General features: G+C 42.2%; 4 protein-coding genes across 5 annotated transcripts in view; 2 read left to right on the top strand and 2 right to left on the bottom strand.

The window, feature by feature from the left end:
* The window catches only part of cep104 (centrosomal protein 104), a 32,244-nt gene extending 22,721 nt beyond the window's left edge, over positions 1-9,523 (top strand). For both annotated transcript variants that reach the window (XM_035656109.1, XM_035656111.1), the window contains 6 exons: positions 331-403; positions 583-691; positions 804-942; positions 2,771-2,838; positions 5,050-5,137; positions 7,253-9,523. In XM_035656109.1, coding sequence (XP_035512002.1) covers positions 331-403; positions 583-691; positions 804-942; positions 2,771-2,838; positions 5,050-5,137; positions 7,253-7,389 — 614 coding nt within the window. In that variant the 3' untranslated portion in view covers positions 7,390-9,523. The remainder of the gene's footprint in view (positions 1-330; positions 404-582; positions 692-803; positions 943-2,770; positions 2,839-5,049; positions 5,138-7,252) is intronic.
* A 162-nt stretch (positions 9,524-9,685) lies between these two features.
* On the bottom strand, positions 9,686-11,977 carry b3gnt7l (UDP-GlcNAc:betaGal beta-1,3-N-acetylglucosaminyltransferase 7, like). Its single transcript, XM_035656048.1, has one exon. It carries the CDS (start codon positions 11,630-11,632, stop codon positions 10,397-10,399), a length of 1,236 nt encoding a protein of 411 aa, XP_035511941.1. The 5' UTR covers positions 11,633-11,977; the 3' UTR covers positions 9,686-10,396.
* Positions 11,978-14,076: 2,099 nt separating this feature from the next.
* cunh1orf174 (chromosome unknown C1orf174 homolog) lies at positions 14,077-18,370 on the top strand. Its single transcript, XM_035657186.1, has 4 exons — positions 14,077-14,274; positions 15,919-15,990; positions 16,074-16,445; positions 16,633-18,370. Exons 1-4 carry the CDS (start codon positions 14,263-14,265, stop codon positions 16,771-16,773), a joined length of 597 nt encoding a protein of 198 aa, XP_035513079.1. The 5' UTR covers positions 14,077-14,262; the 3' UTR covers positions 16,774-18,370.
* dffb (DNA fragmentation factor, beta polypeptide (caspase-activated DNase)) lies at positions 17,619-21,395 on the bottom strand. The gene is made up of 7 exons (XM_035657185.1): positions 21,240-21,395; positions 20,284-20,410; positions 19,953-20,138; positions 19,643-19,722; positions 19,387-19,560; positions 19,054-19,154; positions 17,619-18,855 (listed from the first exon to the last, which is right to left on the bottom strand). Exons 1-7 carry the CDS (start codon positions 21,360-21,362, stop codon positions 18,606-18,608), a joined length of 1,041 nt encoding a protein of 346 aa, XP_035513078.1. The 5' UTR covers positions 21,363-21,395; the 3' UTR covers positions 17,619-18,605.
* Positions 21,396-22,254: the final 859 nt, after the last annotated feature.

The raw sequence follows: 22,254 nt of genomic DNA, 5'->3' as shown, positions 1-22,254 counted from the left end.
TGGCCCCTACAGTCATTTCTACCATGAACCTATAGAAAGAAAGATCCGGCACATCAATAACCAAGTAACAGCAAACATGGCACCAAAATGTAAGGACATTATGCTGATTACAACTTGAATTTTGATTCCATCTTCCTAAATATTTAGATTTTTAGATAGTTTAGTCCAAGTGTGGCATAGGTATGCTCCATCTTTACATCATGTTAAAGTTTTGTATGGCCTTTTATTTCTGTCTGTTATAGAGTTCTGGATCTCAGTTGGTTGAGACTCAGAAATGTGGCCTCAAATGAGTGTAGCCATGCCAAGTAACACTGTCTTCTTAATTTCCAGCAGTCATAAAAGTGCCCCAGAACAAGGTAACCCACAATATTGATGTCCAGCAATCCATCAACTATCTGGACAAGTAAGTGACTCAAAACTCAGAATAATACTGGAATAATACAAAGGGTTAGTGTTTTCTGTGCAGTTTTCACACACTCAATAATTGTTTTGTGTATTATTTTTATGTGATTAGTGTCCCACTACTCAGGCCAATAGTTTAAAGGACTATAATCTGATCTGCAGCCTGATCTGATATTTCAGCCTGTGTATATTCTGCGGTAAAAAGGATGAGTCATTCACAGAGGATGGATTGGACCTTCACTACTGGAAACACTGTCCTATGCTGAAACGCTGCGATGAATGTAGACAGGTACACCGTTACATTGTCAAGACTGTTGGCATATTTTTAGTAAGACATCTTCACAGCTGTTTAATCACCTAATAAAGCAATGAAGCTCGAAGACTCTATGTTGTGTTCACAGGTAGTTGAGATAGCCAGCCTCATAGAGCACCTACTGGGTGAATGTGAAAGCAGGTCCAAGTTCAGCCAGTGTCCACGCTGCTCAGAGGCTGTGGCCACTGAAGATCTGACTCGACATGTCCAGGGTCCGGCCTGCAACCGTGAGTTCTCAGTCTCACTCTTGAATGCCATTGGAAAACGAATGAAAATGCTTTATGTGATGAAAATCATGCAATTTATTGGTATTTGATTATTTTTGGTCTTTGTTGGATGGTGACAGTGTAGACACAGACAGGAAAAATGGGGAGAGAGATAGGGGTATGACATGACATTGCACATGTGCAGTGACACCCAGGATGTATAAGTGACAGAAAACTGAACGTGTCATTTTCTATGTGAATTACAAATGACTTAACCAGAACTGCTAAATATGACCAAAAGGGTTAGGGTAAGTAAATAAAAGAAGATTCCACAAATGTTGCTTTACTGTTGCACCTTGCTGGGTGCAAAGGAGGAAATATCTGGTGCAGAGTAGTGCAGCTTTGTGAATATACATATTAACTACAATATCTGAAGGCAGCCTTAATGCAATGCAGTCACATTAACAGATACAGTTAAATGCTACTGTGATCATTTTTTGTTGTTTTGGCTCCAGCTTATTATATGTGAACTGGAACAAGAACTATGAGGTGAAAGTGTTGTAACTTGATAGTGTTTACATCATTCTTACAGACACTACCCCAATTTTATGGGACTGAATTTAATTGGATGAGTCAACATCATCTAGCATAAACATAATAAAGATAAAGCCAATCATATTGAATATTTGGTTGTAGGTATTTCACAGTAAATGACTGGGTGAAACTGTATCTTCCTTGGGGATGCTCTTTCAAGTCTGTACTGCAGCCAGCTGCACATCTTGCTTGTTACTGGGGTGTTTTGCCTTCAGTGTGGTCTGCTTTAAAAGAAACACAGTTCGACTGAGGTCAAGTCCTTGACTTGGCCATTCAAAAAGATTCCACTGTTTTGCCTAAAAAACGATTTGGTTACTTTGGCTGTATGACCGATGAGGGTTAAGATCCTTGTCCTGCTGTATTGTCCTTAAATTGGGGGATTACTCAAGGCCACGAATCCCATGAAGATTAGTGTAGTGACTACTCGTGGGGCTGGTCAATGAGCTAACTAATGAGCCTCCTCCATTTATCTACATCAGGACTGATTAGATTTTTTTTTTCCGTTTACCTCAGCGCTCTTATAAAGCACACATAAAACATAATATCCTCATTTAGATTAACCATTACATTTGTTCGCCACAGACACATTTCCTGAAACACTAATTCACCAACCTTGGGTAGATAAACATACTTCTGCTCATGTATTTTTCTTCCTGGTTTTTAACTTGATTCTCCACAGCCTGGACTTCATAGGTCGACACTGGTTAAGCACCCAGTGCAACTTTTAATGTATTATGCTCAGTGTATTGAGTAGTGACAGGTACAGTGCTTCTGTGGCCCCAGTAAAACCTTTAATAAAATAAAACCAATATGCTGTATGTTTCACGGAAGGAAATCACGTCAGTACTTTTCCATAGTGCTTGTGTATATTTTTGGTAAACTACCAAGCCCTCTTACCAGTATGCTGTCTGAAAGCTGAGGTCTGCTGTTCTTATAAGATCTTCTGTTTGTTTTTTGTCCAGTTGGATACCAGTATACTGTTACTGTAGGCACTAACCTAAACAAAGACTTACACTACATCTCTATCACCAGCCATATGTCTCCATACATAATTGACACCTGTGAGCTTTTTACCATATATTTCAAGTCTCCTACCCGCTACAGAAACTAGAATTATGAGTTTGGATGTATTGTGTTTACCTTAATGAGCCAATTCCTCAAAGGTGTATTATATTTAAAGCTGTTCTCTTTTGTTGTTGGGGGACTTTTTCTGTAATTGTGCAGGTGGCTTAATGGTGTCATGTTTCTATTTCAGCCCCCATATCGGGTAAAGGCTCCAACCACTGTCCTTTGTGTCACAACAACTTCATGCCTGGAGAAGAGGTGAGATTTTATATGCAAATTACACATAGAAGAGATTAAACTATACCAACTGTGTCGCTCACATTTCTCTGACAGTCTGACGTCTGAAGTGGAACATGTTTGTCTCTCCCGTCATTAGGTGGAAAATGTAGATTTTGAAGCAGAATTTGTGCATACCAGTTGTGGTATGCTACATTATGCTAATTGTTTCTTTCTTTCTTTCTTTCTCTAAATTAAAAAAGAAAAACAAGGTCACTTGTACAGAGCTGGCTCCTAGATAATAAAATACTCCACTTTAGGATAAGGAGAAAAAAAGAATAGCTGAATGTGGTAACTCTCGGTTCTATAAGGGTTTTCACAGAACTTGGACCTGAGCGTCACTCGCTGAGTGCTTTTCTATTTTCCCTCTTCTACATCAACACAGAAACTAAAAAGCTTCTAATATTAGGCTTAAAGAGCAAACAGGTGTTGAGGTAAAACCACACTATTGTTGGCTTCTGAAGACTTCAAAGGAGGTGAAGCCTTTGTTCTTAATGGGCTTCATTTGTCTCAAGATGAAGTGAATACCATCACATTCTTCACATTCCTACTAGTTTAAGGAGAGGTAAAGACAAAATGTCCCGATTAGCTGTAAAACATATATATATATATAGTATAATATATATTTTTGATATCTTTTTTTTATAGTTAGGGTGGTTTAGGGTTCTTTTGATACTAATACAAAAATTAATCATCACATGTTTGATCTGTAACAGGAAATTGGTTGGGGTTTAAGATAAACTGGTCATCTCATTTAAATATGAATTAATGGGTATGGGTAATTTAACAATTGGAGCATTTGCTAAATATAACCTCAGTGATCTCTCGTAAGTCAGCAGTGCTCATAATCAGCACCCTTGGAGCTGCTCATACATTACTAATCTTTAGTCCACTTTTGGTGTGATAGATAGAGAAGTTTAAAATGGACATGCAATGTACAAGATTCTCTGCCCAGCCACTAAAAGATGTAACAGTGTCGCCTTGCATTTGTCTTCCCTTACGTTTCTGTCATTGTGGAGTGTAATGAATCATGCAAGTCGTCTTTCAAGGAGCCACAAGAGCTACGAGAATCAGTCTGACCGGCTCCTTTCCTCGCACTGCCTGTTTCAGCTCGCAGCAATGAAACTCCCGGACAAAACTCGAATACAAGAACTCAGAATTTGATACTGTCGCTCCTGATTTCTGATTGGCTTATCCATATGGAACATGTAATCTATCTGATAGTTGAATGAAAGTGAAAAGTAGTAATGATAATAATAATAAGTCATTTTTTGTTACACCACTCTCTTTTGCCCACTTACACCAAACAGTTTATGACAATAATGTAATACTAGCAGTGGCAGCAGTTGGTTTGGAATAAATATAAATGGGCTAAAATAAACAAAACTCTAAGACGTAGAGGTCTACATCTATCAGTGATGTCTCAGCAGGTGCTTTCTTATCGCCAGCTGATGGAAAACACCTGTCGTTACATCACTGATTAGGGTGGGGCTAGATTACGCTAAAAGGTCTAAATCTGTAAAGAGCAGTGCAGCAGCATTTTCCCGCATTATTTAATTTAGTCTGCCTCTTTCACAGCAGACATTTTGACTCTAATATCATAAAAGATGGCTCTGTTCCATTTCCAATGTCAGCATGCCCAATACTGGAGCTGGCAAATGTAGTTGGAAAGATCCTTTCCCTCCTATGACGCAGTATTTGCTGTGAAAAATGCCTATTATCATTTGTTAGCGTGCTTATCAGAGTGGTAAGTCAACACTGTGGCTGGTCTTGGCAAAATACTTAATGATTATACAGCATGTTACGCATTACCTTTTAACCATTTTATTCCCTGCAAATCATTTAATGTCCAAATAATATGAGAGATCCTGAGATTATGCCCAAATGTGCAGTGAAACTCATTATTCAACCTTTAGTTGTAACTCATTTTTGTTCCCCTTCAAACTCAGAACATGCAGTCTCTCCACTCACACACACCCTTAAAAATTAATGAAGAAAAAACAAAATCTCACAGAAAGTCACACTCTGGCTGCCAGAGCTCTGAGCATAGACCCAGTGAAAGACTGCAGTGTTAGTTGGAGGGAGGGCAGCCGTACGGGCCCTGACTGGGCCTACAGTCACCCGTGGTTACCCTGATTGAGAGAGTACCTGGGAGAGGAACGGACTAACTGAGATACTTTGTCCCCGTTCCAGGCCTGGAAGGCTCACCTCATGGGCAGGGAGGGCTGTAAACAAAACTCACGCAGGACTGCGGTGTCCCAGAGAACCCAGCCGGCACAAGGTAAAGCATTCATACAACCTCTGCTTACACCTACCTCCCCAACGTTCACTGTGAGAGCTATACAAAGTGTCCATGCTTGTTGGTAAAAATTTCATGTTGCAGCTTTTCCACTACTGGTTTCCTGCCTCAGCAGAGAATGAGGCACATAAAAATAGTGACAGATTTAATTCGGAGCCTCGTGTAGTGGGCGTTTGTGTATCCATTTTGAGCGATATTTCGCAATCATGGTAGTGGTTGGAAGCAGATTGTTAAAGTCCAGGTGAAATGAAAATGTTTTACCCTTTAAGATTGCATCCTCAGATGAAGATTCATTAGTTAGCAAGCAAGCAAGCTAACAGGACGGCTCGCTACTGTACAAAAGCACAACTTTATCAGTGATTTGGTGAAACTGAATCATATTTTATGGAGAAAATATTATTATGTATCTTCCCTCTGACGTCCTCCCGCTGTTCTGTAAAGCTGTAGCTGCGGTTGGCGTGCAACCGAACGGTGCTCAGCAGCCTCCCTGTGAACACAACCTCGGAGACAGACAGAGGACAGTTTGACGACAGCGGTACTGAGGTGATTTACAGAGTTTCAGATGGACTTGGTGAACTGTCGCCAACAGTAATGTTAGATCCTGTTAGCTAGTTCACTTGTGCAGCTAACATTAGCTGCCAAAAGCCAAAACTGGCAAAAACACCCACCTCGGTACTGTATTTCCTGCTGTCAAACTGTCTTCTGTCGACATAGGACGCTGCATTCAGTCCCAGTCTGGATGTGCTGTTCACTGGTAGCTCCCAGTCCGGCAGAGTCAGTTAATGTGTCCCTCCCTTGCTGCCTGGATTTACAGGGAATAGGTAAATATGCAGAGGCAAATAGCTCTCTGATTTCTGTTTTATGTGGACTTTATAGTCACATCACATCACAAGAATCTTGTTTTTTGTACAGTTGAGTATCACATTACTTTAATAGAATCTTGATGCCAGAGTGACCACTGAGTTTGTTCAGCCCACTCACACTCGAGGACCACTACTGAATATATTAAAGTCATAATCCTTAAGGTTGTCATCATATTACACCACATTTGTGATACTGTTTATGGTTGGCATCAAGCAACAATTAATCAGTGTATTTGCACTCTGTAATTGTATCTAAACATAGCAGTTTTTATTGTTACTGGTAGAGTTGCGTGCCCATGTAGCTGAGGTTCACAGCATGCACGCACTTGGACACAATTCGGAAGACAAGAGTCAATGAACTGAGTATTATTGTTGCACAGCATTGTTGGCTGTCTCCTGTAGTCCTCTTTATTAAACCAACATGGTCCCATGAGGCCTCTCAGCCTATGGTTTGTTCATCTGCGCTGTGAACGGCTGTAAAACCGTCACTCTTCTTCTGTTGCATTTCTGAAGGAGTCACGGCTCAAGGCGTGTTTGATGCCCCCAGTGGTTGATGTGTGTCATTTTGAAATGAGCTCCGGAAGCTGTTATTAAAATGCAACAGCAGTTACCTCAAGTAACCACCAGGAATGAAATCTTAAGGATTATGACTTGAAACAAGTTTGCTTGCTTGCTGTTCTTCACTTCAGGGGTGCCACAAGGCGTCATTAGGACCCCACTGACATACAGACCCTGAAAACTTTACAAACAATTCAATCCATCTTGTGAGTGCTTTGCTACCTTACTACTCTGAAGGGAGCATCGGTCAACAATTAATGCTTCTCAGGGTTTTCCCCAGGAACTAGTTTACCAAAGGTGCTAAGCAACTGAAAACATCATGTATCTTGATTTACCTGGTTAAGAGATAACAGGCTTCTTGCTTTTAATTAAGTCAATAATCTGTGAACTATTTGACATTTTTCTAATTCCACTAATAGACTGACAGAACAGGTAGCTTGCTGTATATTGATAGTTAGCCCTGTGATGTGAGATCTCTCCCAGTGTGCCGCCACATCACCACGGCTGCTCACATTGTGAAACCTCCCTGTTTATACTAATATCACAGGTAATGCAGGCTACTTTGTTTAGTGCTAAATAATACACAAGGGTGCCACAAAAGTGCCCTCTGTTCTTACAAAGATTTACTGTAAGAATGTAATTTTGTGTGTGTGTGTGTTCGTGTGTGTGTGTCCAGGCAGGGCTGTCGGTGGAGCCAAGCTGAAGCAGTCCTGGTCGGTTGGGGCCAGAGCCAGACCCAGACCCATGGGCAGAGGCAGTCGGATCCCAGCCCTGGCACCTCTGGCCAAAGGACATACACCAGGGAAGCACTGAAACTGGTTCTAAGCACCCAGTGGATACCAAGAGGAGGAACCCAACAGCAACAAACATCCCTGTAGTAATTCCACCCCACGCCCATATGTCCCGCTCCCACGTTCCTGCATAACAGCACTTTCAAAGAACAGGTTTCAGATGTTTTCACTGAAGATTTTAAAGGCCAATACAGATTTTCGATTCAAGCCATATAAAAAAATGACTAAAATATAGCCGTCTGTACAAACTGACATTACAATGTGGTGTTGTATCCATTTATTGAGACACTGTATTTAATCTAATCACATTCTAGTCCTGTTATGGTCAGTGACAGACGGTCCACACAGAATAGACAGCTGGACCAATATTAGAGCTCGTGCCTCTTTTGTCTATATGTTAAATCTCTGCCGTCACACACCTGCTGGGCCAGTGAACATGAGCAGTGTCTGCTGTTTGTTGATAGCTCCTTACTTTACTCCTTCCAGGTTTAAGGCTCTAATTTTTCATATTGCTCACTGCCGTTTGGAGCCTCCGTGGTGGGGGATTGTACAGTTTTTAAAGGGTCCATTGATATAATATTGTTCTTCCGTCAAGTTTGAGTGACTCGAAAGAGACAGATTTTTAAAAGAACAGTCAAAATGGAGGCAGCACTGGAAGACATATCCTGGCTTTTAGTCGCTAATGTCATCTTCTTGTTAGACCCCGTGAGTCTGGTAAATACCCACATCTTATAGATTCAACACAGTCAGTGTGCAGTGCAGGCTTTCTGTCATAAATGATTGTTTCCGAGCCCAAGCTGAGGTAACCCTGATGACATCACTATGACATCTTCAGGGTTATTTTCTCAGACTTAAAAAAACCTCCTCCAGAGCCGCAGAAAACATTATACAACCGTTCTCACCGGTTAGTAAATGAACCTTTCTGTGAAAGATGTGTGAGGGTTCCCTTTAAAGCTGCACAAGCTCTCCAACGCTGCTATACATGTGAACATTGTATTAAAAGATGGTAATAATTGACAGTTATTCCATTAAAGAAAAGGCTTTCAGTATTGTGTTTCAAATCATCACAACCCTTCAGTAAAACCCAGGATATAGAGAAAACCCACGGATAATCAGTGTAGTATCATTAAATATGTAATCAATCACTACATCTCATCAGAGGACGATGACAAACAACACTCCTCGTAGGAGGCGTAATGGGAAGAGAGGAGAGGACGAAGGAGGTTTAGTTACAAGCAGAAGTCTTTTCCTCACTTGGCAACCCTCCAGCAGACGAAGCTTTAGTTCTAAATCCGTCGGCAACCTGAGTGTAGCTTCACTGTCAGCTTCACGCTTTGCTGTCTGTTTACATTATCATTTCTTGTCTTAAATAGATTATATAGAGGGGACGAAGTAGCACTTTGCCAAAGGGATGATGATGCTTTAGCACTGATAATCAGTATAGTATAGACATAATTTATTTTCCTGCTTATTGCCTACTGACAATCTTGAGTAGATAGCACAGTTTTATATGCTCTACTAGACTAGTGACAGAACGTACACCTTTTAACCCAACAGAACTATTCAAATAAAATGGAGATGAATGTACTGTATACGGTAGAATTTGTGTAGCGCCTGTTTTTCTTCAAGTCCACTTGATTTCTGCCGAATATAACTTTAACCCCAGCAAACACTTTGAAGCACTTCACATATTCTTTAAGAACTCTGTCAACAATTAGCCAGATTTATAGATAACGATATAATGTTGCTACTTCTGTTTGTACAACACAGTGTTATGACGATGCTGACTGTAATATATCTAATTCATCCGCAGCCAAGAACTGAAAGAACCTTAAAACTCTGTCCGGGGTGTTTTCAGATTGTTGAATTTTACAAATTGTAATATTAGCAGGGCAAATTCTTCATTAATGTGTATGATAACACTAACTGTTGTATTAGTGGAGAAGCAACATCAATATAGTTGGTATATAAGAGAGTATATTTGGTTTCTAATACGTCAAGTTGACTTTATTATGCTTCTGTATTGAGGACTATTGCAACAGTGGATATTTTATGGTGTTTTTTTATGTGCATAGTAGTCAGTATTTTCTGAGTAATAATAATTTTGGCATGAAATGGCTATTTTTTCTGTATTTGTTTAAATAAAGCTACATGAAGCTCAACATTGCAGGTGTGGTTTCACATGACAATCAAAGAGTTTTTCCAAACCTCCCCCAGTAATAAGTGTTCACACATCGATATGAATCATAATTCACGATCATAATTCTGTATTTACAAAGCCGACAGACTTTATTTACACTATCATACACAAATCTACAGTGTTACAGCCATTTAGTTTCTTTGGTTTCTGGCCTGCTTCTGGAAATTATACAGAAATGAATTAACACTTCAAAAATAAAAGGTGGAATAACATAATATATTAACTTACAAAAAAATCTAATCATTTGATTTGTACAATGTCAGTACCCTACAGAGTCATCACTCCACCATGAAGGCAGCTGTTTGTTTTGTGCTGAGAGTCCAACGTCGTTAACTTAAAATCAGAAATTGACAATAAAATCAGCAGTTTGAGAGGAACACCTGGATGCAACAAGTCAAGTCTTATTTATGCCTGCACAAACGCGCACTAAAACCATCACAGCCATGTATCTTACATCCACACTTGATCACAGATGAACATTGACGAACACCAAGCTGAAATGGCACCAAGAATCAGGAACCTACACACCTTCCTGGGACGCTGGCACAGTGTGGAGTTGTGTGGTAGTGGTTTCACAAAATGGAAAAAAAAAATCAAAGTATCAGGAGGACTAGTGGAGAGGAAACCCAACCTTTTTAATCTGACATATAGAAAAAGCTCAAATTAGTGAACATTGAAAAGTTGACTGAATAAAAACAGTTTGGATGAAAACATACATGTTTGTATCACAGCTGTTTGCTATGATAAATCAGCAAAGATCACGATCTACGATGGTCTTCTACGTATCCCGGCTGCCAGTTCGGCTTTAGGGGAATTGATTCACTGACAATCATATGGAGGTCTTTTGAGCGCATATCAGTTCTGCGTTGTGCACCACGCTCCACATCCTGAGCAGCTCCTGCGCGCTCAGCTTGTGCACCACGATCAGGTTTTTATAAAAGCAGGGCTCGCTGTTCATGGGGCTCACCCTGCGCCTGGCGATGCCGAAGGTCCTGAAGCCAGGGTGCAACTCAGGGGCCAAGTGCAGCTTCTGCAGGCACATCCCCAAAAACACGTCGTCAATCGGGTACAACTCCAGGTCCTCCGAGACCACGAAGAGCCTCCTGGCCAGCTGGGAGGACATCAGAAACCCCCCACCTCCCACATAAGGGGGATATGGCTTATCGTACAGCTCTTTGGGGATGTAGTATTTGCTCTGCCGGTTTCGGATCGGGATCGCCTTGGAGATGGTGTCCCCCACAAACAGGTCTGCTTCTTTGCGCTCCTCCACCTTGAAGCCGATGAGCTCCAGCAGGTTGCGCGTGTTCACAAACACATCGTCATCTCCTTTGAATATGAACTGCACCCCGGAGCAGTAGATGTCGAACCACTTGAGAAAGTTGACCTCCTTCAGGGTCAGGTTGAAGAAAGTGTCCATAAAGTCCCACTGGAGGATGTCCCCGTAGATCCGATCCTCGTACTCGATCAGTTTCTGGAGGTTCTTGGTGTCTTTGCCGGTTGTCGGGCTCCCCAAAAGAAATAAAGTTTTGATTTTCTTCCCATCCACCGTGTGCTCTTTGCCCCAGGTTTTGCGCACCGCCTCCCGCCGGTCGTGCTGCTCGATAACGGATTTGACCACCATGAGGAGGTGCACCTCTCCGTCCGCGCATTTCTCCGGGTGGTTGATGAGCATGGGGAAGTACCTGCAGTGTCTGTGCAGGACGAACTGGTGAAACCTCGGGTCCAAGCGTCGGAACCAGTCCTGGGTCCTCACCGACGCGTCCTCGCTGCAGTTGAGAACCTGTGCGTCCCAGGAAGCCGGGGTCACATTGGAGACCCGCTGCGCGTCCAAATCGTTGCTTGGCGCCGGAGACTCCGAGCTCCCCAAACTGTTTTTCACGATCCCCTTCTTGAATGAAAAACACTCAGAGCCGCACCAGCCGGTCTCCCTGGCGTGTTTAACCCCCACTCCGTCCTTCTCTGCCAGTTTCAGCTTGTGGATCATGAGGAAAGAGGCGAAGACTAGAGACAGACTCAGCAGGGGCTTCAGCAGACCGACCCGCTTCCTCCGGAAAAGGTGATCCATGGCTCTCACTGCGGCGCCCAGAGACCCTCACACGCTGTACCTTTTGCCTTCATAGTGTTTCACAACTGTGATGGAGTCCACCACCGCCGCCCCTGCTCTTTTGGACACCAGAGGTAGCGTCCTCTGCTACGTGAGTGCGCTGACATTGAAGTGGCCCCGGGGCCTCTTTTGCCCATGACGGCACTCAGGAGTCATGCGTCGCCTCTGGGTGCGGGGGAACGATGAAGGATACGGAGCATGTCCCCGGGCTTCCTCTCCTCCGTCCTCTGTGTCTACACAAACTGATTGGAGACCTGCTGCAGGAGACCTCTCTCTCCTTTTCCCAGAACCCCCCCCCTTCTAAATATCTCCTCCCACTAATGAGCCACACTGGTCTGGGATCAGCAGGTTTTCCGTTCCTCACACTCACAAAGGGACAGATGAATAGAACTTTTCTTTCTCTATACTTATAAAGATTATTTCAATCGTCGTCAGATGAATAAATCTGTCCGTACGCCTGAGTCTGATTTAGAAATGTCAATCATTGTGCAGCTGCATTTCCACTCACACTTATGGCCGTAGATACGCCCTCAATCATCCGTTTGCATGTCGACACTTGTGCCAGCTCCACTACTCATTCATCATTAGCACTCAATAGACCTGCCAATGAGAAAAAACTACAACTGATTGTGTTTATTCAGCGAGGTGGTCCAACGGAGCTGTCATTACGCGCGACCATTACGCACAGCTGGAGTTATTCATAGCGCCCATAGCAATAATCTGTCACATGTACCTGCAACCCATCAACCTGGGGAGGTCTCAGTCACCGTCACTGAACATCAGAGCAACGAGCAGTGATGGTTCTACAGAGCTCATACTAACAGACAAAGCAGCTCAGGGTTGAAGGAGAAGGGTGTTAATGATGTTTTCATTAACAGGGTTGACAGAAGGTGAGCAGAAATAATGCTAAAATGTGTCACTCATAAATCAGTTAACATTTTAAGATGATAAATGCGCCTCTGAGTAACATTTTTCTGAACGCTGTTTAGACTAACTACATAACAACCATAAACAATGATTTATTCTAGGGTGACAGCTCCCTTTTGTTTGCATGTCCACCTCATCATTTCAACCTCCACTTCTCTGAAGGATGTAATAGTTCTGTGGGAAAAGGCGAAGCTACGCACGGGTTTTGCGCGTACATCCTTTATACATCTGGCCCCATCAGGTAATAATCACAAACACAATACAACAGGGATTATTTGGAAATAATAAAAAAACATTTAACAATGACCTTTCTTAAACTTTAAAGATACTATAGATAAGCACAATAAAAGTTAGGCATACTCAATATAAAGTAAATAAAGCACTGGAAAACTTTAAACCAAAAGTTCCTTTTAATTACAAGTAAGACCATTTAAAAATAAGATGAATTAGTCTGTAAAATATTTGCTTTCACTGTCCCTTTAAGAAAAAAGAAAAAAATCTAACCAGTGTGGATAAAAGAACAAAACAGATGCACAGTTGTTTCAGAAATGGATTCACACAAGAAAATCAGTTTAAAACAAATGATTTAGCTGGTCGTTGGTAGTTGTTAAGTGGTCTAAATGTGACTTCTCTCACCTAATCTGTTAACAGGTACTTAAAGGGCAACTACAAACTTTTTCCAAGGTTCAACTATTCTTTCTCAGTATATTATTAGAAAAAAAACACAGCAGTTTTACATCAACAACATGGAAACTGAACATCACAAGTGTCCTTTATATCCCAAAGAAATGCCATCAAATGGCATTATTTTGGTGTTATTGGAATAGATATTAGTTATTGGAGTGGATATTAGTTATTGGAATTATTTTTTTTGATGTTACGCAACTACTCATGTGGTTTCTGTAAAATGGTCAGTACAACGCAGTTTTTAAAACCAATTCTCCAATAATAAGTCGTTATTATGTCATCAGACGTATTTACCACAGAGGGTGGATTTAGAAAGCCTCTAGCAGCCTCTTGTGGACATTCTCTGGAATTACACTTTGTTTCCACCCTGCCTGTCACCTCACATGACCCACTTAAACCAAAACCAACCAAAACCGACCCAAACCGACCCAAACCCAGCGCTGCAAACCGAGTCAACAGTCTCCTCACGTATGTCCACCGACACAAACACGGTTTATCGTGTACATATCATTACATGTAGCACAGAGGAGAAAGGAGGCCCACCTTATGATGAGCTAACAGTAACAGTACGAGTGTTGAGTGAGAGGGCGGAAAAGCGGAAGAGGGCGAGTTGGCCTTCAAAATAAAATCATGGAAAATCCTGTAAGGATGGATACCGCGGGTGTATTAAGTATTACAAATGTCAACATATTGAGTCAACGTGCTACAGTAAAAATATTCAAGCAGAAACTTTAGATATATAATACACAGACAGCTGGAGCAGACGGTAACAGTGCGGTGCAGACGAGGTCTTGATGGACGGAGACTCTCTGACCTCTGCGTGAACCTCAGCAACAGGAAATACGACGCCACATATCGTTTAATTACTGTGGTTAGTTAGTTTGTAGCTAGTCAAAGCCGACTGCTGTGAAAGCTAACAACCAACCAGAGAGTCTACACTTCAGGGTCGCTGAAATACAGAAGCATTACGCCGGCAAATGGTGCACAAGGTAAGGGTATAAGATATACTGTCACCGGCTGCTGTGCTAGTGAACGAGTTGCCGGCGGCAGCTTATAGCTCTCCAGCTAGCACTATTAGCTAAGTTGTAGCTGATATATCGAGGTCGATTATCAGACGCTGTTTTGAAAGCTCCTGTGAGATTTTAATATATCATATAAGACCCGGGTGTGTGTCATTGTAACCACAGACGACGCTGAAGTCGTTGTTGTGCCATGTGACTCATTTGTTTATGATGCATGACCTGAGTTATCGTGCGTCTCTCGCCATGATGTGTTGTTTACCGACTGTGCGACTGGAGTTTAACTGTGAAAAGCTCAGTTACTTTACTGGACAAATTAAATGAAACAGTTACAGTATGAACTGTATTGTACGAATTTAAATTCGGCGTGGTTTGGTCAGCACTAAATGTAACGTTAAATGAATAAAGTTCATTTATTGGAGGTTTTGAGTCGTCGTGTGACGTTACATTCAGGGTCACCGCGCTTCATGGAAAACATGGAAATTTAGAGAGTAGTTTTCCAGTCATGGAAACACCTGGACATTGATAAACATGACCAAATATCGTGTAAAAAATAAAAAATAAAATAAAATATGTTGTCCTGGAAAAATGATATGATATCTTAGCCCCTCACTCAGATGTCCTACATGCACAGCAATGTTAACTGTATTCATAATTCATCTCCTACAAAATAAAAGTGTTTGTTGCACGTAAAAATCTCAACGAACACATTTACTTTTCTACAAGTTACATTTTCTGTCAAATAAAATCAATTCTAATTGATTTGAGTTTTACTTATAAATGTCACGTGAGGAGAAAAACTTATAACTTCAACATGAAACAGCATATTATAAAGGGAGGAATACAACTGGACTTAAATGTGTCAACATTGTCTGCTGGTAATTTATATGGCAGTGTGAGAGCAAGAGCTGTTCTGTATTGTCAAAAGAAAACTCCTGGATAACGATTTCTTAAAAAGAGTGTCAACTCTGTAAATAGATGTCTTTTTGGGAGGAGTTTGGCCAGTGGAAGACACAGGAGTGTTGATGGGGCTCAGGGGACTGCACACAGCCTTGTGGGGTTTAAACAATGTAGAAACTTTACAGCAAATAGTGAAGCGTTTCTGTTTCCTCTTTAACATTGTGTTACATGAATCCAAAATGTCCTCTGTCACTCAAAATACCTGAGAGTGGAGGACACAAACATCGAGACATTGCCTGCTGAAAATACCCCACAGATTATCACAATCAATGTTGGACAAAAAAAAAGCATCCACATTTCTACACAGCCATAAATCTTTGTCTCAGAGGTACACAGAACATCTCAACATTGTAAACACGCTAGAAAACCGTCACACCCTGATGCTCTTAAATTGAGGTTTTAAACCTAGCTCGCATTAAAAAAGGCCCAATAAAATGAAGCTAAGCCACTCTTACAGGCCTGTGTTTTGGAAAGTTACCCAGCTTGTGATATTGTTGAAGCTAGAGAAGCTCAGTGAAAACATTTAGTCTACGCAGGAGCCCCGGAGCTGCTGGGATAATGACAGCTGCCTCCCTGCTGACTGAAACCATCATTAACACATCTCTATAACAGAACATTGCCTCACGGGATTGAACAAACCTCTTTCTGTTGCAGATGCCTGGTCAACTCGACAGCTTGAAGCCCAGAAAGAGGAAGATCAGCGCTGAGGTCAAAAGCTCCAGAAAGGTTTGTTAACCTGAATACAGGAGAGAACAGGTAACACTTCAACTGTATCATCCTAACCACGGTCTTTAACATTCTGTCACCAGGCGTCTGCGACAAGGAGGAGATGTATGAGAAGTCCCAAGAGGCACTCGGCAGCAGAGAGCAGTTCGGCGGTCGGCGGTCACAGTAAAGCAGACGGTCCCCTGGAGAGACTCTCTCGCATCAGCTGTGAATGCCACCAGTCCGCAGGCAGGAGGAGATGCTCGGCGTCACCAGAGCTCGAAGGACAGGAGGGCAAAGAGAACGAGCTGAGGACGGGGCTGGACATGGAGGGCCGCAGAGTGAACGGCACCTCGGACAAACAGGAGCCCGAGGACATGGAGTGTGAAGAAACCGACAAAAACCTCTTCCCAGATGACGACAGTAATCAGATTCTTCCCGTGGAGCAGTTCTTTGGAAACCTGGACACTGTGCAGGTGAAGCATTACGGCTACTGCGCGTGATTGATTAGCTCAGACGGTGTTATGGAGTGTGAAGTGTGTTATATCAGTGATATTTCTTAGGCTAAATTGGAGCAGTGAAGTGCACAGTTTGTGTTGTTTTGGTGAAGATGACGTCCACGATGAATGAATCACAACATCGACTTTTTTTTTTACTCTGCAGGACTTTCCGCAGAGGTCGTCGGCGACTTCTGCCCGTGGTCACAGGGAGAACAGGAGACGACATTACTACGCACGAGAGGACAGCGATGAAGAGGAGGCGGGCCTCAGCAGTATGCAGCACGACGGCAGAGGGGACGCTTAATGAGGAGTGACTGAACTAATAACCGTGGTGGACTCGAAGTTGGACTCAGCACTTAGGAAAAACGCATTTAATCAAGTTTAATCAGTCATAACGAATATACCACGTGTGGCGATGCTCATCAGTCACCGCCATGTGAGCGCGGTCAGCGGGAAGCTGAATCTGCAGCTGTCAGCCGGCCGTCGCTCACAGACAGGCCAACATTATGAGGGTGCATTTGCCTTAAACCTGCTTTCAGTACCCCGCCGTGTGCTGAAACTAAAAAAAAAAAACCTTAAGCATCACAGAAGTTGAACACAGGTATTTATGACTTTAACTGTTTGAAAGCAAGTTCTTAATTGCGAACTTGGAATTTATTGATTTTTAACTTGTTGAGGACCGTCCAAACGCACAAAAATGCCAAATTGTTTCCATCCCATAACATCTGACCTTATGCCTAAATATTAACCTTCACTTGATAACTAGCGTAGCTACATTATTGGGGTTCGTATAGCCACCTGTGATGAATACATACAGTTGCGCTTGTTTCGTTATTTATTGCTGAATTTCTGCTCACGCTACCCCTGGTTCAGCCGTGTTTTGTCTTATCTGGAGGGTGTGTTGGCACAGCACTTTATTCAGACAAATCAGTCCACATAACATTGTGCTTCTTCATTTGAGAGCAAGTTTGCAGCTTGAGATTAGCCACAGTGCTGGCGAACAGTGCTGGATTAAAATAACAAATCTACAAGTGACAAGTTATAAAATGTACAATGTAAAAGTCACATAAAAGCGGCATATTTATAGATATCATGTGCTGGCTTCAGACTATAAATGTGGTGAAGGAGGGTACACACGCCAAAGAGCAGTTTCATGATGAGAGCTTTTAATATACATATTCAGTGTTTAAGGATGAAAGAGCCATAGTTCACTAAGGCTGCGTTCACACTGCAAGCCTTAGTGCTCAATTCAGATTTTCTGTTCCGATTGGTTTTCTTCGGCAGCTGTCATTATTTTTTTAAATGTGGCCCAAATCAAATTCCAGTGTAAACAGGTCACAGTCCTGGATTGTCTCCAGTTACATAGAAGTCACATATACCCTGAAATAAGATTCCATGTGATTTGTGCTGTTCACACTGTCATGAAAAAATCTGATCTGAGTCACATCAAAGCAAAAAAGGCCACAGTGTGTGAACGCAGCCTAAGTGTCTGATATGCTCAGTTATTTTGGCAGCTGCTTAACATACAACACATCTGTATAAAAATCAATGCAGCTAATCACTTTCCCTGATCAGGATTGGTTCATATTTACAAACATGACACCATGTACAAAAGCTGTATTATAAATAATAACATTAAGGTTACTGATAAACTCTTAAACCTAGTAATTGCACTAGTGCTGTTCACATCTTGTAGTATTTTGTATATATTGATTGTTCTGACCACACAGTCAAATGTTTTATATATTTTTACTGCCTTATTTATGCAAAAATGCTTTTTCATATTCTCCTATGCAACTTTGGGACTGAGTGAATGCCTCAAGCAGTCATTGTAATCTATTCATGCTTTTTACATCATCGTGCCAACACAAAGAACAAATAAATGTTTTTCATGATTTCAAGGTTTGTTCCAGTGTTATTGCTTGCCCCTAACAAACAACTGCCAAAAAGTATAAAAGCTCTGGTTTAGAAATATCATAAGTACGTAAAAAAACAAGTGAGGTAAAAAGACAGTCACCTTGTTGTGGAAGTGCACCTGAGATAATGATTCACAGAACTGATCAGTATAATGCACCATTACCGTCACAGTTCATACAAATTAATACAAATTTTCATAAAAGTAAGAGTTAAAAATATTCACACCAAGCGCCTCTTCTTTGCTTTGGCCTGTTGTTTTCCTTTGTCTGTGTTACTGGCTTGTCTGAAAATCTTCTTGGTGTCACACAGCAGATTGTGAGCTCCTTTCTTGTGGCACACGATGTGAACCAGCTTCAGGTTTTCCCTGGTGAACAGCAGGCGGTAGAAGTAGTTCAGGTTGACGTCGGCGCTCTTGTGATTCTGCAGAGCTTCCACCAGAGCGGGAATGACCGACCTCTTCTTTTCAATCCTGCACACCAGGTTAAGAAGAAAAGTTTCAACGCGGCAGTGAAAAGGCTGTGTAGGGGTCATATAGCAGGTACAGACTGCATGTTAATAACGGGTAGAAGTGGGGTCAAAAGGCTGATGTCTTCAGTGTATTTAATTACCCCACCATGTGGCTGGTTTTTACAATGAAATGCTTTTTAACTCCGCTTAAGTGTCCAACCTGTGGTCTAGATTCCATGTGCTGAAGATGATCCTGCTCTCTCTGCTGCCGTACGGGTTGATGGAGTGGAAAGATTGGCACACTTCCTGGTCAAATGATCCCTGAGGAGGCAGCAGAGGAGAAGAGTTTAACTGTAAAAATGGTCAAAATCACACTGCAAAACATTTTGGGGGGGATTTTCAATGGGGCCCATAAGTAACACAACTGACCTCAGATGAGGTGTAGTGATTACAAAATGGTTGGAATTGGAGAGATTCATGCATTCTGGGGAATGCCAATCTGTGCGGAAGTCATGTAGTCTGCATTACATTTTCTTAACAATTCAGCTAATACCTGGCAGGTAAACCATCCTTCCCGAGTACAGAGGCGATCTGGCTCCTTTTCAGTCCTGTCAAAGTAGCAGCCGTTGTACTTGGCCGCCTTCAGCATCTCCACCAGGCACTTTGACGCCTTCAGAAACTCTGCCTTGACTTTGGCCTTCTGTATGCTTTTGGTGGCATCATCGACCTGCGGACACAGACAGGAAACCAAACCGTTAGGATGTGATACCAGACGGCTGAAGATTCACTCATAGAATCAGGAGTTCTACCTCTTTCACGTAGCCTCGTATCCTGCTTTCACAGTTGTACTTCATGTATGCAGCCTTTGTCTTGAACCGAGCATCGACACCTGAAACGAAACCCCACTTAACAACAAACTTAAAGTGTTTTTTTATGGACCACAGACACTTTTTTTATTTGTTCTTTCTGCTTTCATTTTGTACTAATTAGAAAAAATGTAAATCACTTCACGACCAATGTTACCGAACACAGAATGTCACTGTGGCAGCCCTGTGTTGCTGCCATGAACCAAGCAGCCCCACTGCGGATGGCCAGCAGAGTCTCCACTGGACTTTGTACCTTTGAACCAGTCTTCATCCTCCTCTCTGCTCTCCAGCTCGGATCTATCCTCCAGGTTCAGCAGCAGGTCAGTCAGGATTTTACGCCTCTTAGGAGACTCCTCATCAGACAGGAGCCCTTTTGCCGCTTCAATGAGGCCGTCGGAGTACCGGCCTGGGCTCAGTAACTGACCAATGTCACACACAACTGAAACCAGAAGCACAGGGTTTATAAGGGTCAGACAGCAACACTATGTGGCTCTAAACGGACAGTTTGTGTGGTCAGGACACACACACACACGTTCAGAGTTGAAGCATTTGTCTTGAATTGTGTCTGAGGTTGATTCACCTACCTCCGCTCCATGTCTGATCTCTGGCGAGAAGAACAAGTTCAGTGTTGTCCGGGAGAGTCTTGAAGAATTCCTGCGTCACTTTTGTCCCATCAGCATACAAACAAACATGTGCACCAGAAGGCGGCAACTGGAAATGAAGTACGACATAACATTATACACTTATAAGAATAATAATATAAGATGTTCACATTCTCTCTTTCTGTCCTCCCAAAGATGTTAATTTTATTTGAATTGTGTCGGACAAAGCCTATTTGGGTAGAATGTATTTATTTAAATGTACTTTTCACAACATTGAAAAGGGAATGCTCAGTAACACTTACTATCTCTCGCTCCTTGTGTTACACTATGACCTGTGATACCCATCCATGGACAAAAGAACAGGCTGCCCTGAAGTGGGGACAGGCTTGTGTTACTGTCAGCTATATTCCCATTAAAAGATATTTCACTGTTTTGACAGACTGTGCAGACAATGTGGAGACACAAGTGACACAGACTCCACTGATACTACACTGTAGTTCTGTAAACTCCTCTGACATTAAACGCTATCTCACATTGCAGACCTATCTCTGACCCAGTGTGTTCAGATTAAATGTATCTTGTGTCTCCAATATGTGTGTCTGCAGAGCTCCTGAGTAGAAATCCACTTTTGTTTTATCTCACACGCAGATAACTGTGTCAGGAACATGTTAGCATGTCTCTTGAGGCTCAAAGTCAACTGAACATAAACAGTTTGGAGATTCCCCGTATCTGTTTCTAGGTGAAGATGACCCTAAACGTGTCCGCAGCTCCCTGAAACAACAACCTGTGTAGCAGCTAACCACTGGGTTTCTGTCGTTTACCAACAGTGTTGACTTTTCTTTGTTTCTTTCTTTATTTCATACATATCCTCGGCTCGAAGAAGAGAAAGCGGAACCGGTAACTTGTTGAACCTGAACGCCAACCCGGGCTCACCTCACCTGTAATATCTTGCAGCCTTTTTCAAGCAGCTCCTTCACATCTTTTGCTGCGACTCCGTACTTTGTGTTCTGATCACAACTCCGGATTTTAACAGGTTTGTTTTTCCCGAGGAGTCCGAACATTGCACTGTTTTCTGTTTGTACCTACCGCTTCCGTCTTCTTCTTCCTCTGAGGCTGATACAGGCAGCGGTCGCCTGTTGCTGCCCTCTAGTGTTTCTCTTCCTCTATTGTCTTTGCTGGATAGGAAGCTTCTGAGTATGATGGAGGAAGTGTTCAGGTGTTTTACTTGAGTTAAAATAGCTATACCATTGAAAAGAAGATCCCCATTACTAGTCAAAGTTCTGCAATTAAGCCAATCTACTATAATATTGATACAACACTAGTATTATATTATATAGTAGCAGATGTAGCTGGTCAATGGGAAGCTGCCATTTTATATTATAGTGAAGAAAGTAGAAGTATAAATTATAAGGAAGTACAGGTACCTCACAATTGGCTCAGGTCCTTGAGTAAATGCAGATTGGTAACTGATGTTTACATTTAAGAAAGTGCTGAACTACATAAAAAGTCAAACATTGATGATGATAGAGGAAACTAAAGCAATAAAAAAAGTTGTGGCCTTCGTACTAATGTGCTCAACGTTTTAAATATACTATACTTAACCTCTTGGCTGTCTGAATGGCTTCTCCTGAATTATTTATAATGTCTATTAAGGAACATTGTACAGCATTACTTACATGGAAGTATCATCCTACCTTGGCTGTATCTGATATTTTTTGGGATATTGTCTCTAATAGGGATACAGTTGCAGCCAGGCCGGCCATGTCAAACAGCAAGTGATTGTCCCTTGTCCCAGACACACTGAAGCAAGCTGGTGAGGAAGGCCAGCTCAGTGGTGGGGATGGAGCTGGACAGTGTGGAGGCTGTGACTGAGAAGAGGATGAGAGGGAAGCTGAAAGCCATCATGGACAACCCCTGTCATCCTCTCTACACTGAGCTGAGGCAGCTCAGGAG

The sequence above is a fragment of the Morone saxatilis genome, unplaced genomic scaffold (assembly GCF_004916995.1).
Source record: "Morone saxatilis isolate NCDOM2014 unplaced genomic scaffold, NCSU_SB_2.0 Contig15, whole genome shotgun sequence".
NCBI classification, from domain to species: domain Eukaryota; kingdom Metazoa; phylum Chordata; class Actinopteri; family Moronidae; genus Morone; species Morone saxatilis.
Note: the sequence above shows the minus strand (reverse complement) of the source record. Positions and strands in the feature narration are given on the sequence as shown.